This window comes from Carica papaya, chromosome 1, assembly GCF_054855325.1.
Source record: "Carica papaya isolate Zhongbai chromosome 1, ASM5485532v1, whole genome shotgun sequence".
NCBI lineage: Eukaryota > Viridiplantae > Streptophyta > Magnoliopsida > Brassicales > Caricaceae > Carica > Carica papaya.
In genome coordinates, this window is record NC_142309.1 from 26,144,302 (window position 1) to 26,168,226 (window position 23,925).

Sequence of the window (23,925 nt, forward strand, 5' to 3'; positions counted from 1 at the left end):
ATAATAACTATATTGAATTTATATTTTAATTAATATTAATAAGTACACTTAACAAAAAGAAAAAAGATATCTATGCACTTCTGCACATAAAGAGTAGTGAAATTATTATACTTAATTTTTTTCAAAGTTAATAATTTTGAAATATTTATATTAAATACATAAATAGACTATATATTTTAAAATAATATATTTAATTAAGTGATCGCGGGCCTAAAATTATACACTCCAGTAGTCTAGTGCCCGTTGGACGCCAAAACAAACCGATGTCGTTTTGGTCGTATATTATCAACACGAAGAGTATAAAGAGCAGACTTCACTCAACGGTGTCGTTTGCATGACTTTTTCACCTGCGTCTCTTTTACGCTGAGAGCAGACTTCACTCAACGGTGTCGTTTGCATTACTCTTTTCACCTGCGTCTCTTTTACGCTGTCGTCCTCCGTGACCGTGAGCGACCACCGGAGTTCCTATCAGCACTGGTGAATCGTATACGGCGGCTCTGCCACACATACCAAGGGAAACTGATTTCTGATCTTGTTTGAATTTGTAAGCATTACACATACGTATACACCTCTTTTTTTGTTCTCTCTCTCTCTCTATATATATATATTTTACGTTCAATTTTGAGGGTTCTGCAGATCTGAAATTTGGAATTATCAAATTCTTCAGTCCCAAAACCTGATGCAAATTTTTAATTTCTCCTTGTAACTATACGAATGGTTTGACGAATAAATCATATTATATTGTACGTGTTTTGTTTTGTTGTTGGAGATTAATGGAGCTTAGTTAATGCCTGTTTAGTTTTTGTTTGGTTGTTCTTCTGATACGTGAGTAACTTGTGTGGACTGTGGGCTATTTCAACTGAGAAGGGTCGCATTCAATCGTAGAGTTGTTTTAAAGGGAGGGATGGAAAAAGAAGGAGAGAGAATCAGAGAGAAAGGAGAGAGAGAGAGAGAGAGAGAGAGAGAGAGAGAGAGAGAGAGAGAGAGAGAGAGAGAGAGAGAGAGAGAGAGAGAGAGAGAGAGTTCAACTGGACAGAATTTCATTTAATTCCACCCTCCCGTCCACCCCCCAAGATCCTCTGTCCTCAAAGGAAAAATCTGGAAAGTTGCATTGGAAGTCAGAAGCATTTTCCCATGTAGCTTGGGAATGGTCTCTCGTCTTCCCATTGAACTAGAAGCTGAATAATAGGCTTATTGTGTTGTTTGACGAGTTGTATGTCAAAGATGCATTGAGAAATCTTCTGAATAGGGTGCATCTGCAATGTAATCTGAACAGGTGTTTTCTTGAAGCTGAGAGACGTGAAAGGTGGAGAGAACTTTGCTGCCAGCAGGGAGTTGTAATTTGTAAGCAACTTGTCTGACCTTTTGGAGTATTGCAAAGGGACGCTTGTATGAGGTATCGAGCTTCTGCTTGCCTCTGACCGATACTGAAGTTTGTCTTATGGTCGAAATCGAACTAAACATGATCTCCAACCTGAAAAGATCTTTCTGAATGTTGGAATCTGCAAGTTGTTTCATTCGGTTTTGAGCCCTTTCTAGATGAAATTTTGAGAGTCTGAGATTGTCCTTCCTTTATGTTAAGAATTGATCTAAAGCTGGAATCTTAGAATCACCAGGAATATATGTAATATAAATGGAGGGTGGATAACCATATAATGCTTCAAAAGAGGACATCTGAATGGCTGAATGAAAATTGGTTTTATACCAAAATTTAGCCAATGGAAGCCACTTCAACCAGTGGGAGGGAGAGTCGTGGCACATGCAACTTAGATATGTGTCAACGCACTTGTTTATAGCTTCTGTTTGACTATCTGTTTGAGGGAAAGCTTATAGTGAGTCTCCCTGAAATTGAAAAAGCTGTAGCCAGAAGGTACTAAAGAAGAGAGGATCTCAATCACTCACAATGGTCTCTGGAAGACCATGTAGTCCGTAAAACGCAATTGTTTGAGCTGTAAATGGATGAGATAGTGCCTGAAAATGGAAATACTTTGTTAGGCGATTGATGACTACCCAAATGATACCTCTTCCTTGCGACTTAGGCAGCCCTTCGATAAAATCCATCTAAATACTTGTCAAAGTTGTGCGTGAAATAGGTAAGGGCTGCAACAAGTGTGGATATGCAGCTAGATCTCCCTTGCATTGTTGAAAAACATGGCAGCCACATAAAGAGTTTCTCACATCTTTTTCCGTTCATTTCCAAGAAAAGAGAAGGGATAAATTTTTGTTAGTGGCTTGAACCTCTGAATGTCCTGCAGGTCCTTCATATGTTTCCTTGGGAATTCTTGCTCTTAAATCAGCCTTAGCTCCTACAACCAAATTTCCTTTTCTTTTCAATAATCCTTGGTTCTAAGTGAAAGGGGTATCTCCGGTGGGATCTTCTAGAGGTTGTTCTCTGAAGTTAATATCTTGGTCCCAGTTTTGTTTAACTTCTTCCAGCCGCATTGGTGTTATTATAGAGACTGCCATAAGCATTAATGTGGTGGTTGGCTGCCTTGAGAGGGCATCTGCTGTTGAATTCTCCATTGGTTTTTTTGTATTGAATCTCCTAGTTAAATCCCATGAGCTTAAGTAACCACTTGAGTTGACTGTTCATGGCCATTCTTGCTCTAGGAGATACTTAATGTTGTGGTGGTTGGTTTTGATAATGAATTTTCTCCCTAGGTGGTAATGCTGCCATTTGTTGACTGCAAGACCATTAGTTCTTTTTCATAAATAGGTAGGAATTGATTTCTAGGGGAAAACATTTGACTAATGAATGCAATAGGGTGTCTTTTTTTGCATCAAGCTGTTCCTAATCATTCTTCAGAAGCATCCATCTCCACCACAAATAGTTCCTCAAAGTTTGGTAGTGCCAACACTGGAGCTGTAACTAGTGCTTTTCTAGCTTGACAAATACTCGTTGAGCTTCTTTAGATCACCAAAATTGTCACTCCTTAAGCATGTTAGTCAGTAGCCTTGCAGTGGATCCATAATCTCGGATAAATCTTTTCTAACAGTCGTGGAGTCTCGGAAAACCTCTCAGGTGCTTCGGGTTGGTGGGCTGAGGCCAATCCTCTACTGCTGCAATCTTCTTTGGATCAGTGGACACTCCTTTGGTGATTATGCGTCTGAGATACTCCACCTTAGTTGTACCAAAAATACATTTGCTTCACTTGGTTTTAGTTGATTCTTCTTAAGCTGCAACAATGTTTGATACCAGTGATTTTTATCATCTGATGTAAAATGAGTATATACCATGATGTCATCTAAGAATAGTATTAAAAATTTGCAGAGAAAAGGTTTAAATATCAGTCATATGGGCTTGGAAAGTTGAGGGCGCATTTGTCAGCCCCAAGGACATGGACTAAAAATTCATAATGCCCTTCATGAGTTTGAAATGCTGCCTTCTATATATCTTTTTCCACCATTCTAATTGGATGGTAATCTGACTTTAGGCATAGCTTAGAAAACACTATTTAGCCTCCCAACTCATCTAGCAACTTATCTATGATTGGAAAGGTAGAAAACACTATTGAACCTCTAAACTCATTTAGTAACTCTTTCATGATTGGAATGAGGAATTTATCTTTGATAGTCCACTTAGTAGTCTCTCCATAGCCTCCACACATTCTCCAAGAGCCATCTTTCTTCTTTACTAGAACAATGGACGAAGAAAAAGGGATGTGGCTATTCCATATCACCCCTGCTTCCAATAGGTTCAGCTATCATATTCTGAACTTCATCTTTCTGCTCTTTGGACTACTTGTAGAGTTTGATGTTTACTGTTTTTGTGGGGTTTGACAAAATTATTCTATGATCATGACTTTCTTTTTCCCTGTAGCAATGTCTTTAGATCTCCCAAAACATCTTCGAATTGGTCAAGTACTGGCTGCAATTGACTTGCAAAGTTGTCTTCCTTTGTTACTAATTACTGGTCTGGAACAGGTTCATGCTTGCATATAGATCAAAACTGATCTGTTTGGCTTCTTCTTAGCAATTTCATCATCTTTATTAGGGACACTTCTTTAACTATTCCTTCTGTTTCTCCTTGTAACTACACTAATCTTTCTTTCTTTCTGAATAATATTGTCAAGTGCTTGAAATTCCAAACTATATCTTCAAATTCTGCAAGCCATTTGATTCTTAGAACAGCCTCCGTTCCTCCCAATGAAATTACTAGAAATGAGGCTTGGAATGATTCTCCTTACATGGACCAACTCAAGTTCTCACAGGATTGCGAGCAATCCAATGTGTGAGCACCTGTTACCTCCACTTTGACTTGTGTTAGATAATGGAACTGTAGAAATATTTGGAATAAGTTATATTTATTGTTATTGCTTTCTGTTATTTATTTTTGTTAGACAACCAGGTACCGTAACAGAATGCTAGCTGTTATTTAGTAGGGAAGGTTGTTAATTTGTTTTTTCCTTCTGTTTTGCTTATAAAATGAGACACAAATCATTGATGTAATAAGATGAAAAAAAGAGAGTTTTTTCCTACTCTCAAAATCTTCATGTTATTAGAGCATAGCTGATCCAAATTCTTCAGCATCCCTCTTGCATTCAGTAGGCAATGGATGAACAAACTTCTTCTCCTCCTGAAGTCCTTTTGGGCTCCTATCTTCCGGTGCCTGATAGCCATGCTCTCATTGATCCGGTTCCTTCTTTTGTTACTGACCATCGACTAAATGGTAGTAACTATCTACAATGGTCGTCCTTAGTGTTAATGTTCATTCGAGGGAAAGGCCGGGATGAATATCTCACTGAAGAGTTTTCACCACCTCCCGCGAATGATACAAATGCTCGGACATGGAAAGTAGAGAACAATCTTGTTATGTCTTGGTTGGTGAACTCAATGACCATCGAGATTGGAGAAAATTTTCTCCTTTATGAGACTGCGCACGATATCTAAGTCGCAGCCCGTGAGTTTTACTCCACTCGTGACAACACTTTCGCCATCTTCGAAGTTGAAGCAAGTCTTCACGACCTGCGCCAAGGAGAAAAGACAGTAAGTCAATATTACAATTTTCTTATCCGAAAATGGCAGCAGCTTGATGCTTTTGAGGAACATGCTTGGAGCTGTCCCGAGGATGATAGGAGATTCCGAAGCATCGTGTAACAGAAACGAATAGTCAAATTTCTCTTCGGATTGAATAAATACCTCAACGAGGTAAGAGGACGCATTCTTGGAACAAACCTCTCCCGAACATCAGAGAGGTGTTCTCTGAGGTGCGACGCGAAGAAAGCAGGAAGAAGGTGATGATGGGTGAATCGCAACTCAGCCCTAACCTTGCTAAAAATAGTTCTCTCTCACCCGAGACTGGTGTAGCTCTCACAAATCGGGTGACTGAGCGGAAGGGACGACCATGGTGCGAATACTGTAAAAGACCTGGGCACATTCGTGGAAGATGCTGAAAGCTTTACGGGAATCCAGCTGAAAAGAAGACACCAAAGCAGGAGACTCATCGGGGCAATTTTGTCTCAATTGAGGAGGAATCAGCTGTGCAGCCTTTCTTACTGAAAGTCCTTTATTTAGTCCTGAACAGATCAGCCTTATCCAGAAAATGTTTTCTCCCAATATGGTTCTTGGTAATGCTTCCGCAGCTCACAAAGGTAATTTTTCTGGTCTCTCAACTTATTCCTCAAAAAGGGGCATGTAGATTATTGATTCGGATGTTTTCGACCATATGACCGGAGATATCTCACTATTTAAGGAGTATAATAAGTGCAGAGGTAAATTCTCAGTTAAAATTGCTAATGTCTCCAGTTCCCAAGTCGAAGGAATAGAAATAGTTGCACTGTCACCCAAGTTAATTTTGTATTCTGTGCTATACATTCCAAATTTGGATTGTAATCTCCTGTCACTATCACAAGATTTGAATTGTGTAGCTATATTTAACTTTAAACTGTATGAATTTTAGGACTTGAACTCAGGAAAGACGATTGACGATGCTAGTATGGATTCAGGTCTTTATCTACTGTGAGTTGACAACTCTTCTCTTAGTAGACAAACTCATCATGCAGTATGTACTAATTCTGAATCTGTAAACAATTTAAATAGGAAATGCCCCATCATGTTATGGCATTACCGTTTAGAACATTTTAATTTCTTGTATTTGAAAAAGCTATTTCCTACTTTGTTTCGAAATAAAAATCCAATTTCCTTTCAATGTGAAGTATGTCAATTGTCCAAACATATTCGAAATTTATTTCCTAATTCAGTTTACAAACTCACAAAATATTTTTCATTAATTCATAGTGATCTATAGGGTCTCTCTCGAGTTACTAATATAACCGGGACAAAATGGTATGTATTTTTTGTTGATGACCACTCTAGAATCACTTGAATATTTCTCATGAAAGAAAAATCTGAAGTTGGCCAAATTTTTCAAAAATTTCACACTATGATTCAAAATCAATTTCACACTAAAATTCAAGTATTGAGATCAGATAATAGGTGTGAATACTTTAAAACTATTTTGAGACAATATTTTTCTGACCACGGTATTATTCATCAAAATTCCTGTGTTAATACCCCACAATAAAATGGCATAGCTGAACGAAAAAATAGACGCATTCTTGAAGTAATCAATCATGCTTACTACCCACATTCCAATTTTTTTTTGGGGAGAGGCTGTTCTCATCGCTGCATACTTGATAAACCACATGCCATCCCGAACTCTCGCATTTCGAACACCCTATATGATACACTCTTAAAGGCCTTTCCACAATCTCATATCCTTCATACCCTTCCCTACAAAGTTTTCGATTATTCAACCTATATCCATGTTCGTACTCACCTCAGAGGTAAACTTGACCCAAGGGCCATTAAATGTGTTTTTGTTTGATATTCACCAAATAAAAAAGATACAAATGTTTTTGTCTCAGGACCCGTCGTTTCTACAACACTATGGATGTTACTTTCTTTGAAAATCAGTCATTTTATTCTACTACTGATATTCAGGGGGGACAATATTAATCAGGAATATCAAGTATGGAATATAAGTATACCACTTCTCACCTCTCTTCCCCACACAATTTTCGAGTTCTCATCAAATTTCCTATAAACTAGTATCAAAGAGTCTGAACCTAAACCTGTACCTGCTGCTATCAACAAAGAGTTACGTGTCTATATTAGGAGAAACAAAACTCCAGCTGATAAAGATTCTGAACCAACTACACATTGCCATGAGTCTATTCTAGTTCCGAGCAGTAAGGACACATCAGGTAATGAGTTTTTACACACAATTTCTGATACTATTACCATTACAGACCATGATATTGAGTTATCTATTGCCTTGCGAAAAAGAACTCGATCTTGTACTAGACACCCTATACAGGATTATGTTTCATTCAGCAATCTGTCTTCAAAGTATCATGCATATGTAAGTAAGCTTGATGGCAGCTCCACTGAATTTAAAACAATTCATGAAGCCCTTGCACTACCAGAGTAGAGAGGTGCTATTCAAGAAGAGATCAGGGCTCTAGAAAAGAACAATACTTGGGAACTGACAAAACTTCCACCTAGAAAACATAAAGTGGAGTGCAAATGAGTTTTCGCTACAAAACACAATCCAGATGGAAGTGTGAATTGGTATAAAGCTTGTCTAGTGGCTAAAGGCTTCACTCAGTTCTACGGGGTAGACTATCAGAAGACATTCGCCCCAGTGGCTAAGCACAACACTATTCGGGTATTACTTTCTCTTGCTTCTAATCTTGATTGGTCTCTCTGTTAATTTGATGTAAAGAATGCATTTCTCAATGGTGATTTAGAAGAAGAGAAATATATGGAAGTCCCTCCGAGCCTTGAGATGACATATAAATCTCATAAGGTGTGCAAATTGAGAAAGACACTCTATGGTATAAAACAATCTCCGAGAGCTTGGTTTGACAGATTCACCAAAGCTGTCAAATATATGGGCTATGAGCAGTGTCAGTTTGATCATACTTTGTTTGTTAAGAACAATGCCTATGGTAAGTAAGCGATTCTAATTGTTTATGTTGACGATATTATTTTTACAAATGATAACATAGAGGAAATTCAGAAACTCAAAATATTTCTTGCCACGGAGTTTGAGATAAAAGATTTTGGAGCACTCAAGTATTTTCTGGGAATGGAATTTGATCGTTCTAAAAAGAGAATATAGGTGTCACAACGAAAATATGTTCTTGACCTACTGAAAGAAATAGGGATACTTGGGTGTAAATCAGCAGAAACACCCATGGACACGACTACAAAAGTTGGATTTAAAACCAATGGCAAGCCAGTTAATAAAGAAAGATATCAGAAATTTGTGGACAAACTTATTTATCTCGCTCATACTAGACCTGACATCAGTTTTGCTGTTAGTATTGCAAGTCAATTCATGAACAAACCTACTGATGATCATATGAATATAGTGTATTGGATCCTAAGGTACCTTAAGAAGACTCTAGGACAAGAACTATTTTTCCAGAAAACAATGAACAAAAATATTGAAATCTACACAGATGTCGACTGGGCGGGTTCTGTAACTGACAGAAGATCTACATCTGGATATTGTACTTATATTTTGAGAACTTAGTCACTTAGTAGAGTAAGAAACAATCTGTTGTGTTACGAAGTAATGCAAAAGCTGAACTTCGGTCACTTGCTCATGGAATATATAAGGGGGTTTGGTTAAAAAGGATTCTAATAGAAATAAAATTCTCGGTTACTACTCCCATGAAAGTATGGTGCGATAATCAATCAACAATCACCATAGCTAAAAATTCTGTAAATTATGATCGAACTAAACATGTGGAGATAGATCGACACTTCATCAGAGAGAAGATTGAAGATCAAACTATTACAATACATCATGTTATTATTAGTCAGCAAACTGCAGATATTTTAACAAATGCACTTCCCAAAGGACCTTTCAACGAATTGATATCCAATCTAGACTTACCCAACATTTACGTAACCTAGATTGAGGGGGAGTGTAGAAATATTAGGAATAAGTTATATTTACTGTTACTACTTTCTGTTATTTATTTTTGTTAGACAACCAAACACCGTAACAGAATACTAGCTGTCATTTAGTAGGAAAGGTTGTTAATTTATTTTTTTCTTCTGTTTTGCCTATAAAATGAGAAACAAATAATTGATGTAATAAGATGAAAAAAGGGGAATTTTTTACTGCTTTCTGTTATTTATTTTTGTTAGACAACCAGACACCATAACAGAATACTAGCTGTAATTTAGTAGGAAAGGTTGTTAATTTGTTTTTTCCTTCTGTTTTGCCTATAAAATGAGACACAAATCATTGATGTAGTAAGATGAAAAAAGGGGAGTTTTTTCCTACTCTCAAAATCTTCAGGAACAACTAGCACCTTTGCCACCGTCACATTCAAAAAATTGTTGGCTGCTTCTCGAGTCAATCAGTATGTCGATTGGCCTTTTCTATATCAAACCTGTTACTCTCATGGTGCTGCTTATATCAGTGGAATTTCTGGTAATCTTTTATGGCAAATATAGAGATCGGGGTCTTACTCTAATTGTTCCTCCTCCGTCTTATCCATTAGTTCAACATCTTCTACTCCCATTTCTTCTTGCACTGTGATCATAAGCAACTTCTGATTTCTGCATCTTTGTCCCAACACATATTTCTTATCACAGAAATAACACAATCCCTTCAACCTCCTATCTTCCAACTCCTTCTAGGTAGGTTTTGTGGTTCTTGTATCTGGCTTAGGCAATAAACCAGGTCTAGGATTGGATTTTAAATCGATATTTGCGGGAACATTGTTGGAAACAGTGGGTTGATTTGATGCGAAATCAGTCTTTGAGGGAGGATTCAAGGTAGGTTGGTTGGGTGGTACATCTGTGGCTAACTGAAGCTTATATGGAAGGTAATTTGACTTTGGTTTATATTTTGGTGTCCACCAGGTAGGTTCTTTGCTTGGTTTCGGGGTAGAGTAATAACAATATTGATTGAATTGTTCATAGAGATTATGCACTACCTCTCCTTGTACTGAGCCAGGTTAAGCATGATATACACATTTACAGGTCTTTGAGAACGAACTAAATATTGGATGTCTGGTCAAAGGCCAAAGATGAACAAAAGAAATTGATATTCGGTCGGTAGGGTTACCTTGCTCAACAGAACGTCAAACACCTTAAAATAGTCCTTCAGGGACCCTTCTTGCTGCAATCTTATTAGCTTAGTGAGTGGCTCATAAAACACTCTATCTCAAAACGTAATGTTCAATAGGTGAACATATTCTTCCCACACAGGCCAATCCTATTCTCCTTGCACCTTCAAAAAGGTTTGATGCCACTCCAATGTTTCATCAGATACGCCGGTGCCACTTTCACCTTCCATTTTGCTGGTGAACCCTCATAGTTTAAAGATCTTCTAGCTCAGTTAATCCACCCGTTCAAGTTTTCTCCAACGAATTTTGGAAAATCTAATATGGGTTTGTGCATCGTTACTTCTAGTTCTTTCTGTTTATGTGACTGAGCTCCAAAATTTTCACCTTTCTTGAAGCATTGATTCCGAGTTATTATTCGGAGGTGATTGCTTAGCTATACTAAGCAGGAGCTGCTTCATTTCACTCAATTCTTGATTCATCTAGTCTTGTTCTAGGCTAATTTTCTTCTCCAAATTGCTCATTTGTCTCGAATTTCTTCCATTTTCTTGCTTTCATGGGATCTTGTATTCTTGGATACAACCTTTTGCTAGGAAAGTTGCTCTGATACCGCCATTACATGAATAACTTGTGTGGACTGTAGGCTATTCAACCTGAGAAGGTTTGCATTCAATCATAGAGTTGTTGCAAAGAGAGGGAGGGAGAAAGAAAGAGAGAGAACAGTAGAGAGAGAGATAGAATCCAAGTAGACATAATTTCATTTCATTCTCGATGTCTTTTCTCTTTAGAGTACAAGTATTCATATGGATTTTCCTAACTGTTTTAACCACTTCTGTTATTACCTTTTATTTTCCTAATTTCTCTGTACATAAATTTCTGTTTCCTATTCTATAGTTTTCCATTTGGCTTCCTTTCCTAATTGACACATAAATTTTCTTTGAAACAATAGATTTGCCTGAGAAACACTGTTACCAGGCCCTCTTTCCTTATAAATTGATTTGTTAATTGATTTTTTGAATGTGATTGTGGATTAAGGAAGTAAACTATCTGCGAAATTGCAGTTCCTTTTATATTTTACTTCATATTTTTGTGTGAAGCAATTGAATGCTAAGTTTATTTGGTTAATTTCGTTGTGGCAGATTTTTCAGCCTGTTGCTTTTGATGCTGAAGTGGATTTTAGCTTTGCATTAACTTAGAGTGGGCCAACAACATGCAATTTGCTTCTGATCTTGTATGATTTCAGTCTAGCATTATTTCAATTTTTGGTTTATATTGATAGTTTAATTCCCACAAGTCAGTTTTTTTTCTAAACTCTGTTTATGATTATTTACTCTCAGGCTTTATCTGTTGGTTTGATCTGTGGTCTTTAGGTTTATGGATGCACTTATTACTTATTCATGTAACTGACGGAAAAAAATTGAAGGATTTATTTAGGAATGATGGGAGGGTACAAGGGAAGGAAAAGAAGAAAAGAAAAAAATGCATTTCGAAAAGAAGAAAGAATGCACTTCTTTATGATGTGCGATTGGATTAATATGACCTTCATTGCTGAAAGTCCTTGAATTTTTTTTCTCAACTTTAATGTTCAGCTAAGATTTTCTTTTCTCAAAACTTCTTTTCCTCCATTTGTGACTGTGAAAGTAACTGATCATTCTTTCACTTGCTAGCAAGTGGCATTATGAGCATCACTTGGAAGAGCTACATGTCAGTATACAGGAGATGCTAGTGTTCTTTACACGTGGTATAGACAAATATAAGAGTGCATAACTATTCATCATCTCAGTCCACAAAGTCCTCTATGCTGTCATTAAGAGCACTTCAAAGGGCATAACTATCCATTCAATCTCAAAGATATGGACAGCTAATTATGTCCATTGCGTAATTTTGGTTGGGCCTTAAATATGTGATCATTCGAACCATAGTTAAGGTTCATCATCTTCTAAGACCAGCATAAAATCATCTCTAAATTTGTTATTTCATTCAGGGGATAGGCATAGCCGTTTGTTCGAAGTTCGAGTGAACCATTTATTAGGTTCATAATTTGATGGTACATAATAGCTTAGTAATGCATTCTTGATCTATTGGTTCATATTCTTTTCCTTTAGAAAAATTTTAGGATTCAAATCTATTTGATAGCTCTAAACAAGATATCAATACTTACTATCATACCAGTGACATGATGCAAAAACTCCCCAAAAAAAATGATATTTGAAATATCTGGAGTTGCTACTGATCTTATTGGAAGTGGGACAAATGTTAAATGTCCACCTACCTAATCCTAGAGGTTCCAAGGTCAAGATGAAATGTTATAGGAAAGTGTAAGGCACCTAACTTGGGACATTCCTACTAATGTGTGATTTGTAAGTCTAAATTATTTTTTATTTTATTTATTATTATTATTATTTTATTTTGGCTAGAAAAATTTTAACATGATAACTGCTCTAGTTTTGTTTGTATGTCTTTTTACAAAAGCCCAAGTAAAGACTAGAATTATCGTAGTTTTGTTTGAAAATTACATATATGGCCAAAAATAGCCCAAAATGCATGGGAACATCTATCGTTTTGTGTAGTACAAAACGTAGGGGTCATACATCATTTTGGTGTCAAATTTGAACCAGAATAAGCCATGACAGGAAGAGTTCATTTACAAAAAGAATGATGGGATGGTAATGGGCCGAGAAGGGGAAATTTATCGAGCAGACTGAGCCTGGGAGAGATTAGAAAATTAGGTCTCGGGTTAAAATCGATTTAGAGATCCGTGTCCCGGAAAAAACGCACAAACCCACAACTTGTATCGGGGATTTAGTAGGAAATCTCTCGATTGGCAGTGAAGGTGGATGCATACACTGATTTTGATGCGGAAAGGACAAAAGAGGAGGGGGTAGACTAGTAGTGATTGGAGGATGAAGGATTGGGCAGGGAAAAGGGGAGAGATGATGACACATCTATGGTTGCCGTGACATGGCCGAGATTGAAGATGAGGGTTCCGTTTGGATCCTTCTAATGGTTTTGGTGGAGAGTGATGCGGTGATGGTTACACTAACATGGGATGACATGGCTGTGGTGCAGTGGGAGAGACTAGTCGGTTAATACTCATCAAAAGCACACTGTCCACTCTTCTCATATGCTTTATATCCCTACTATCAATCCCGAAAAGTGTTGACAAGAAATTGGAAATAATTTAGTGCAGATTCTTGTGAGGTGATTTGATGGAGAGAAGGAAGTATCATTTGGTGGCTTGAGATAGAATCAAAAGACCACTTAATCAGGATAGATTGGGAGTGAGATCTATTGTTGAAATGAATCAGTCTCTCACAAGGGAAGTGGATATGGTGCTTTATGAAAGAAATGGGCATTTTATGGAGGAGAATTATTGAGGCGAAGTTTGGTACAATAGATAGAGGGTGGTATTCAAGAATGTCGGCCAAGACCATATGAGAAAGGGATGTGGAAGAGAATTTGCACAAGAAAGGAAAAATTTCAAAAATTTATTAAGGGGAGAATTGGAGATAGGGAGAGAATTAGTTTCTGGTCTGGCATTTGACTTGATGGAGGGGCTATGAGAGTTAGATTTCCATGGATTTTTGCTATTGGGCAGTATAAGGACATTTATGTTAAAAAGGCTTTTGTTGTAGGTGAGGATCGTAGACAATGGCATGTGGAGATAGTATGAAATCTTAATGATTGGGAAATAAACAAATATGAATTTCTATTGAGCTCTTTAACTTCAATTTCGCTTAGTGAGGATCATGATCAACCAGTATAGTAGAATTGGAAGATTCATCTTGAGGACTTTCTAAAATTTGACCAAAGAAGAGCAAATCGAGGGCAATTTCCCGTTCAGACAAATATAGAGAGTTAATGCACCCCCAAAGATAGCTTTTTCTGCTTGGGAAGCAGTTCGTGGGTGCATTTTGATTATTGATAAGGTAATGTGAAAAGGAAAAATCATGGTTAATTGGTGTTGTTTACGTAAGAGAACAAAGGAGATTTACGATCATATACTGTTCCGGTGTCGCATCGCATATAGTTTATGGTGTATGGCTTTTGGGATTATGTGATACAACTGGGTCATGACTGACATTGTTAAAAAGGAGGCTTGGGCTTAGAAGGACATTACGAATCGGAAAAAGCATTTGGAGCTCATTCTATTGGCAATTTTTTGGGTTGTGAGAAAAGAATAGGAGAATTTTTAAAGGGGTGGTGGAGGGTCTTGATAGGTTCCAAACTTTTGGAGTTTTGATTATGAATCAATATCTATATTCCATGAAAAATTTATGAGAACTAATTGACACGCGAACTAATATATAAATTCTTTTATACATGAGTTTACACTCTCTCGGTGCATATAATTAATGATACATATTACACTTTTTTTAAAAAAGTGATCTCATGGCCACCAGTTTTCCTTGTTGGTAAATCTAGAAGGGTAACACTACATTTAGAGTTGCTTTCTTTATGTAGGAGGCAAGTCGATGATATATTCTTACTCTTGACATACTGATTAGGGGGGCAAAAATATTGGTGAATGAGTCTTTTTTATGCAAAAAAGATGTGGAGTCATGTAATCACATCATTTTATGGTGTCCGTTTGTGTATAAATTGTGGACCCTAGCTTATGGACTGCTGGACTTCAATTGGGTGATGACTGGTTTGGTGAGAAAAGAAATTAAAAAGCATGGAAGGGTATTATTGGAGTGAAGGGATACTCATTCCCTTGCTATTATTTGGGTGGTATGGAAAGAGAAAAACAAGAGAGCATTTGAGGGGGTAGAAGATGGCTCTAATAGAGTTAAATATAGATGGCAAACCCTAGGTTTTTTTATTCTAGGTCATCTTGTTCATTTACGAAGGATTTTGAGGACAACATTGACATATTGATCAATATGTAGATACTTTTGTGTTTGGGTTTGCGCCTGTTGGTGCTTGTGAGTGAATCTTATCATTCTATTTTTATTTTAAAAAATGATAATCTTAGGGAAAAAATACTACCAAAACTTTGTCATATCGCACATAATCCTGAGATTGCAAAAATTGTCTCACTTAGAAGTCTGGAAAATTTGTCATGCCTTTGCTCGACTTACCTTCTACCTTAGGCTGAGCTAATATTCTTATGCATTTGAGTTGCAAATATTTTATTTTTATTTTTATTTTTTTGTTTTTCTAGGTTTTTGTTTCTTTTTCTAAAGAAAAAAACTCCCAATTTTGGTAAGAATAACCCATTTTTTGGTCAACATTTCAAAATCAGATATTTTTACAAAAAATATATTTTTATTATGTTGTTGTTGACTATGATAGTTTATTATTTAATTATTTTAGTTTATTTAATATTATATAATTAGGATTCTATAAAAATAATAATTTTGTATAATTAGAAAGATAATAGAATAAGAATTTTCCTATTAGTAAAATAAAAATTTTATAAATACTCTAAGTATAATAACCTAAAGAGTGATAAATAAAATTATTATTTTTTATTCAAAAATCAACATGGTATCAGAATTAAACAAAACTATTTTAGAGTTCTAATTTTAGAATTTTTTTAAAATTCTAAAATAGCATAATATGCTGGGTTGGTACCATTTTATCCAAATCTACTTTTATCACCACTCTAAACAAATCTGAGTCGAGCCGAGCCTCTGCCGAGCCGAGCCACTACCAGACATATCTGAGTCGAGTCGCTACCGGGCTAAACTGTTTTGAGCCGAACCAAGCCGTTTTGAGGTAAGTTTGAGCCGTTTTTGAGTCGATCTCGAGCCATTTTTGAGTCGACCTCGAGCTGAATTGCTGTTTGACAGATTTGGTTTCAGTTTGTAACTTAATCTGCAAGTTGGGCATGTGTGATATCGCTGCACCAACTTGAGATGGGGTGTTGATTATGATAGTTTATTATTTAATTATTTCAATTTTTTTGATATTATATAATTAGGATTCTATGAGAATGTTAATACTATAGAATTAGAAATTTAATAAAATAAGAATTTCCTATCAATAGAATAAAAATTCTATAAATATTATATTCAATACAAATCACCATTTCAGAAATTACAAATCATTTTCATGTATCCCATGTAACTTCAGTTCTTCATCATTCTTCTGATTCTTGACCTCATAAATTTTTACTATAGAAAGAATTTGAATTCCTTAGTACTCCCTATCAACAGTTGTCAATTTTAGTGATGAATATGCAAACAAATTTTAGAGTTTCTTAAATCAACATGCATAGAGCCAATGAATCTAAGTGATGACATTATTTGCATTAAGGGACAATGCTACCAAAAGCATATGCTGTTTATAAATTAAGAAAATTTTACGTTGCTCTTCACGATTTTACAAAAATTGCTCCAAGAAGCAAATTTGTTCAAAAAATGATTTCACTCCTATTTGTTTATCAAAGAATTGAGTCGAAATGACACTTTTTTGATTTATATGCAAAACCCGTTTCTCGACTCAAAGATTAATCAATTCTTTTTTATGGTTCATTCCGAGTTTAATAAGCGATGGTAACATGTATTTCCGTATATAATAACATAATGTGAGTGTACATATACTGCACTCACCTTGAAGCGGAGAATTCACATGTGCTACCAATGCGAGCTTGCGCATGGCTCTCACATTGGATCTGAAAGACTAGGTATACTCTAAACATGCAATACCTTTGGTTTCTGTCAAAATCCCATCAATGATCCTCATGCATCAAATTTCAAAATAGCTTGCAAATGATCACTAATCTTAACATACATCCATCATCATTGATCGAAAAATTCGATTAGTTCCCAGTAGAGTCGTCAAGCTGTCACATCAGTGACTTGGGGCAAAAACTCCGCAAAAGAATATAAAGTTTAAAGTATTTAGAGTCGCTACTATCCTATTGAAAGCGGGATCAGACACTAAATATCCATCGGTCTAATCCTAGAGAGTTTAAAGTCAAGATAAAACGATGTAGGAATGTGTTAGGCTCCTAACTTCGGACATTGCTACTAATTGTGTAATTTGCATGCCTAAATTATTTTTTGTTTTATTATTATTATTATTATTATTTTATTTTGGCTGACACATTACCAGTCTTTCACCTCGTATCACTCTCATTGTGACATGGACAAAGTCGTATATTTCATGTGATGATATAATTGCTGACATATAGTTATCCTAGTTATAGTACTAATTAACTACCAAACTAAGAACTAACGATCAATTATCTATTTTTTTCAGGTCTCCTCTATGTTAAATCCCAATTTAATGCATTAAGTTTTCTGAATTCCTTACAGTTAAAGTTCCCTTTAGTTACAATCTAAATAAGCCACATGAATATCTTAAGATCCCATTGGTTATTTCTATTTAACTCATGTTTTATTTTTTTAGTTTATTTTGATAATTTACCCATCCAATAAACATTTTATTACCTACTTATTTTATCATACATAACTTTGCATTCTGATCATATGCAGGTTCCATAGATAAAATAATTTTAAGCCTTAAATATGATAAAACACAATCATCATGCAAACAAACCTTAAATACGATAAAACACAATCATCATGCAAACAAATCTAAGACGACTACTTCATACTGTTGATTGAGTACATAAATTCAATAGAAAATAAATCTTAAGTATTTCTGTAAATACAAAGAAAAGATAAAAAACTTAGTCCTGGTGGAGAGTCTTGCACATGATTTTTTGGTCTTCACCTCTTTCTTAACGAAATCTTTTTAACTTCAGGAAAAGAACTCTAAAAAGTGGTTATCTAGATCTAAAAGTAAATTTATGGATTCTATACATACTTATAGCCCCTCTCCTATCTTTTATATAGCATCTTACCTAGTGCTCCAGAAAAACTTAGGATTAGTCTTTTCCATATAATCACATTGTAATGCCATGAATTCTCACTGCAACACCAAATTGAGACTTCTACACTATTGCAAAACAATGTCTAGTTGTTCTACGCAGTTTCATTTGCTACTATGCAACTTTTTATGACTCTCTCATTGCAACACATTTTCACCAATTGCATTGCAATTTTTTATAACTCTGGTTGCTTTGCTTCTGCCTTCTCGCAACAATGCACAAATGCTGACTCTGAACCTTGTTTCCTGTTATTCTTGCTTCATTTGCCTTCCAAAATATATATCTCGTTATTTGAACTAAAAATACTAAAAAGACATCATAGTTAACAAAAAAATTATGATGAAAATATACAAAAGTGTAGATAAAAATACAAAAGTTTGGCAAAACTCACCTCTAACTAAAATACATTTTGCGGGCCTAATATTCTAGACCCAATTTGCATTTAATTCCCCAAAAAATGTCTTAATTGATTCTAAAAGCTAATCAACTACTCTGGTCTATAAATGATATTACCTCTATTAATATTTCTAAATAATTCAATGACATTATTTTCTGGTTATAACTTATCGCATCCTCTTCAACAAACTTAAGGGCATATTACAATAGGAGTGTCGCGACGATTGTACCTACTATTCAAATAAAGAAATAAATCTCTAATTCTTGTAAGAATTCTATATTTATGTTCTTTTTTAGGTTTTAGTTTTAGTTTCAAGAAAGAAAACTTCGTCTAATGGACCTTTGTTCTTCACCTTGACATCTACACACTCTTGACTAAACTCAATTTGAAGGAAAGTTTGTTAGAACTTAAAGTCTTCACTCCCTTTTCCTATCTTTTATCTCTTACAATCTTTGCAATCCTACTTTACCCAATTTCTTGACTTGCTCTGATTCTTCTTAAATCTGGTTCCATAATATTAGAGATCTGGGTTGAGAACTAACAAACTCAGGCAAAACCCATATCTCGAACAAAATTTCAGTACATAGATTGCAGGGGGTTTAAGCAATCTAGGCAACTATGAAGTCATCAAAATATCATGGGGTAGTAACATTAATAAAGGAAAAAGAGGAAGGAGACAAGGAATACAGATGATTGACAAAGGAAAGGAACAGAAAAGCTAGTCACATACAATGGCCATGTTCATATATATATATATATCCTGTACATGTATATATGTGTATATATATGCACATATGGATCTATATCTATGTTTGTTTTTCTTTATCTGCCTTTCCTGTGAGGCATGCATATCATCAATAAGGCACTGAGGGAAATCTTTTGTTTGAAGGATCAAGAGAGTGAAGATCTGCCACAATATGAGCATATATATCAAAACGACTTCTCATGTCGAAAGTAAGATATTCTTTGTGTTTTAATTTGTGAAGCAACTTTTTGACTTCAAAAGCAATTACGGTTTAAGTACATTATGCATAGAAGTAATACATTATGCTGTGGACTAATTTGGATGCTCTACTTTGACTTCATCAGTTAATGTTATTTATCTGTTTATGATATGGTACCCATTCAGTACCGTCCACTTGACTCTGCTGTGGACTAGCATCTGGTTCTTCATGAAATGACATTATTTGCAGCAGTTTATAAAATCTTGCATTCTTTCCCTTGTAATTGGCCTTCTCTCCATCCAATCAGATTTTCCGTGTAGCAGTGTTTTGCCAAATTTTTTAAATTAAGATTGTCTGGGGATTTTAAGTACATTATCGACAGTCTGCTGCCTGCTATTATCAGCTTCTGAGTTCTAACTGCTGCTCTGCTTTTGATGAACTCACCAAAATGTGTGGCTCTATCTGCTTCTGAACTTGAGAAAGGTTTTGAGTAAGATGGCACCATCATCTCAATTGACGTGACTTTGGATGATTAAAAATGTTGTTTAGGTTGATTATTTTAACGGTTCATTGCTAGAGTATCATATTTCTGAAGGGATACATAGATGAAAAACTGCATTCTTTTGCTCAATGCTAGAGATAAATCTTGGGTTTATGAGCAGATAAATCTTCAAGCTTGGATGTTGCATACTATATTCTGCCTGTACTTTCTTTTGTTGACTAAAAATATTGATTGCAGTGAGTAGAAAGTTTCTGGCAATGACTATTCAACTGACTGTTTATATGAGCCAACTATAATTGCTTCTTCACTTGGAATGTATTAGGATGCAGAAAGAAAAGATATTATTTTGGAACAAATTTTCAATGAGTGAAGGTTTTTTGTAAAAATGATTGTTATTTTGTATTTTTAAGTCATTTAGGTTATTCAGGTTTGTTTAGATATTATAATATTTTAGTTTCTTACTTAAGTAGATTAAGTATTATAGAAATGAAAATCTCTTGGACTTTCTTTTTTGTCAGTTTGAATATTCGTTGTCATTAATGCCTATATGCAGGCTATTATTAGCTACCAACAAAGAACAAAAGATGATGAATTAATAACTTCTTTTTAAGTGTTTTATTCCCTTATATCTCTTTGTGTTCGTTTTTCTGGTTATGTTCCTATATTTGTTCTTCTCATTATTGTTTTAGTCTATTTCTCCGTATTTTTCTTGACGTTGACATTTATTTCCTCTTCTTTATCTTTATTGTTCTATTTCTCACCTAAATCTCCTCTACTTTAAACTATTTGCAAGAAAAGTTAATTTTATTGCTATTCCTGCATTGTCTCATTGAACTATGGTATTTCAATTGTTTTAATGCATTAAAGAGTGAGCTATTGAGAATATGAATATATATATATATTTGAAATAAATTCAGAATATAATATATGTATTGATGAAAGTGCGGTTACTCTTAACATCCTGCCAAAGGATCATGTACATGGGCTGCACCTGCAGAATTAGTGAACTTTCTACTCCCATTCTCATTGTAAACACTTTCTTGAGAGATCACTGTTGATGGAAACTGCGTCAAAGGTAATGAAAATATGAGGGAAAGTGCCATGTCTTATTTCAAAGAGCTGTAGACAGAAGAGTTAGAAAACAGACCTAAATTACATGGTCTGCAGTTTGCATGCTTAAAATCTCCTTGGACAGACTGCAACTCGAAGCTGACTTTAATGAATACGAAATCCATGGTTGCCTCAAAGATTGTAATGAGGATAAAGTCCTGGGTCCGGACGACTTCAATTTTAAATTTCTGCAACATTATTAGGAGGTTCTCAAAGCTGATATTTTAGAATTTTTCGAAGACTTCTACAGAAATGTCTCCATGGCTAGATCTTTGAATTCTACATTTTATTGTCATGATCCCCAAAAAAACTGGAGCTAATAACATCAAAGGCTTTCGTCATATAAGCCTTGTAGGATGCATTTACAAGCTCCTTTCTAAAGCCTAGCTAAGAGACTCTCAAACTGCTTTTACAAGATCATTGGGGAAAGCCAATTGGTTTTTATTTCAGGTAGACAAATCACAGATGCCATTCTTACAGCAAAGGAAATGGTGGATGATGTTTACAGAAATAAAAAGAGGGGTGTCCTATGCAAATTATGGACATGGAAAAGGCCTTTGATCATGTCTCTTGGAAATTTATTGATTACATGTTGGATAGCATGGATTTTGGTGAGAAATGGAGAAGATGGATCCGCATTTGTATTTCCATAACAAGTTTCGCACTAATGGTAAATGGTGACCCTTCCACGTTTTTTCCGGCTACGAGGGGTTTGAAACAAGGTGACCTTCTCTCCCCTTTATTATTCATCATTGTTATGGAAGAAGTAAACAAACTCATCGAAAAAGCTAAAAATTTACAATTATTGAGGGGCATTGAAGTGGGAAATTTCAGCACAGTTGGAAATCACTTATCTTTTTTTTGTCGATGACACCCTAATGTTTTGTCAACCAGATATTAATTCACTTCTTACTCTAAGTTGTATTCTTCTTTGCTTTCAAGCAGTATCTGGCCTTAGGGTTAACTTGCATAAATCAGAACTTGTGGAGCTTGGCACTGTTGGTAATGGGCAGACCTTGGCTCGGGTTTTAAATTGTAAAATTGCTCAATTACCCATCAAATATTTGGGCGTGCCCCTTGGTGCTAGATACGAAGACCGGAAAAGTTGGGACCCAATCATTGATACTGTGGAAAACAAATTTGCTGGTTGGAAAAGAAATTTTCTCTTCAAGGGGGGTAAATTAACGCTCATAAAAAGCACTCTATTGAATCTTTCGATCTATTATTTATCTGTGCTTCACATCCTCAAAAAGGTTGCTAAGAAATTGGTAGCCATTACAAAATCGCTTCCTTTTGTGGAGATGAGGTCAACAACAGGAAAATCCACTTTGTCAAATGGGAAGATCTCAAGCACCCTAATGTTTTTGGTGGATTGGGGATCAGATCTGTCACCACTCTTAATCAAGCTTTACTAGGTAAATGGACTTGGTGGTTTTGGAACGATAAAAACAGCCTTTGGAGGAATGTTATTATTCACAAATGGTATGAGGAAGATTTACATAATTCCAATTTATTGGATCATAGTCCACATGGTTTTAGCTTGTGGAAGAGCATAAAGCAGTCTGGGGCTACTGTAATTCAGTACTCGAGGTGTTTAATTGGTAATGGTTGTAAGGTGAGATTTTGGAAAGACATTTGGAATGGCTAGGAAACATTTCAGCACAGATTTCCCAACATATTTGCTATAGCCAGAGAGAAAAACACACTCATTGACAGTATTCTAGGATCTGACTCATTTGGCGACTGGAATTTGGCTTTAAACAGAAATTTGCAAGATTGGGAGATGGAGGAATACCTGTCTATGGCACAGATTCTGTCAAGCATTAGATTAAACAGAGACAAATTAGTTTGGAAATTGAGTAAAAATGGAGCTTTTTCTGTAAAACCTCTTTACTTCTGACTGGGTAGTCACACTAGCTCTGCCAGTCGGAAATTTCCGGCAAATATTATTTGGAAATCAAAGGCCCCACCCAGAATCTCCTTCTTTGCTTGGGAAGCTGTTAAAGAACGCATTCTAACTCTGGACAATCTCCAAAGGAGAGGTATCACCGTGGTCAATAGATGCTATTTTTGTAAATCTGCTTTGGAAACTTGCAACCACCTTTTCCTTTGGTGCCCCTATTCTCACTCTCTCTGGTCTCTGTTTTTCAGCATCATGAATTTATCCTGGGTCACTGCTGGGACTGTCAGTGGTGAACTAACTGCCTGGGAGGGGCCTTTGTAGGAGAAAAGCCAATCATAAAATCATATCCCTAGTTATTTTTTGGATTGTTTGGAAAGAAAGGAACAGTAAAACATTTGAGGGAATAAATTGAATTTTGTCGCTATCAAGGACAAATGGCTTCATCATTTTAGATTTGTTCTACTTGGTTACAACCTTGATACTATCATTGATTTTGGTTCTATAGTAGATATACTTATTGGCCTGTAAATCTTTTGCACATGAATGGCATCCCCTTGGTGCCTATTATCAATACATCTCACACTTTTATTTTTTTTTTAAAAAACACTTTCTTGAGAATGCTTTTTTTACCACTTTATCTGTATATAAATAACCTTCTAAGTTTTAATGCAAGACCCATAATTTTATGAAATAGTTTTAGGGAACGCATTACTTCTTTTTAAGGGATGGAATGGGAATGCCTAAATGCCTGTTTTATTGCTGCCTCTATTTTTGTTCTTAGACACAAGAAGCAGAAGGAAGAAGATATTGCTATCTGTGAGTGCAAATTTGATTTTGGTGATCTTGATAGTGCATGTGGGGAAAGGTGCTTGAATGTATTAACCAGCACTGAATGCACTCCTGGATATTGCCCTTGTGGCGTTTATTGCAAGAATCAGGTAATTTGATGGTGGCTTCTGTAGTGACTCCTTGACTTTTTATCTTTTTCGGTGAACAATTATTATGGTCTCATATTACTCTCGCTCTTACCATGTTTCAGCTGTCCTTTTAAAGGCATAAGTATTTATAAACTGGTGCCTTTGACATCATATCTTGTAAATCATCTCTGTTCCCTTCGAACTAACTTCAGTTT

The 23,925-nt window shown here is 35.7% G+C and overlaps 1 protein-coding gene across 7 annotated transcripts in view; it reads left to right on the forward strand.

Annotated features, from left to right (window-relative positions):
* The first annotated feature begins 326 nt into the window (after positions 1 to 326).
* ASHH1 (SET domain group 26) overlaps positions 327 to 23,925 on the forward strand; it is a 29,449-nt gene continuing 5,850 nt past the window's right edge. For 3 of the 7 annotated variants that reach the window (XR_015821795.1, XR_015821794.1, XM_088223319.1), the window contains exons 1-4: positions 327 to 544; positions 11,231 to 11,322; positions 19,224 to 19,288; positions 23,575 to 23,731. Coding sequence is in view for 3 of the 7 variants with exons in the window: in XM_088223319.1 (XP_088079445.1) it covers positions 11,302 to 11,322; positions 19,224 to 19,288; positions 23,575 to 23,731 (243 nt within the window). In the remaining 4 variants the exon portion in view is untranslated. Of the gene's footprint in view, positions 545 to 1,276; positions 1,397 to 11,230; positions 11,323 to 19,223; positions 19,289 to 23,574; positions 23,732 to 23,925 lie in introns of all 7 variants that reach the window. The other 4 variants (XR_015821793.1, XR_015821792.1, XM_088223312.1 and 1 more) reach the window with 2 other exon arrangements.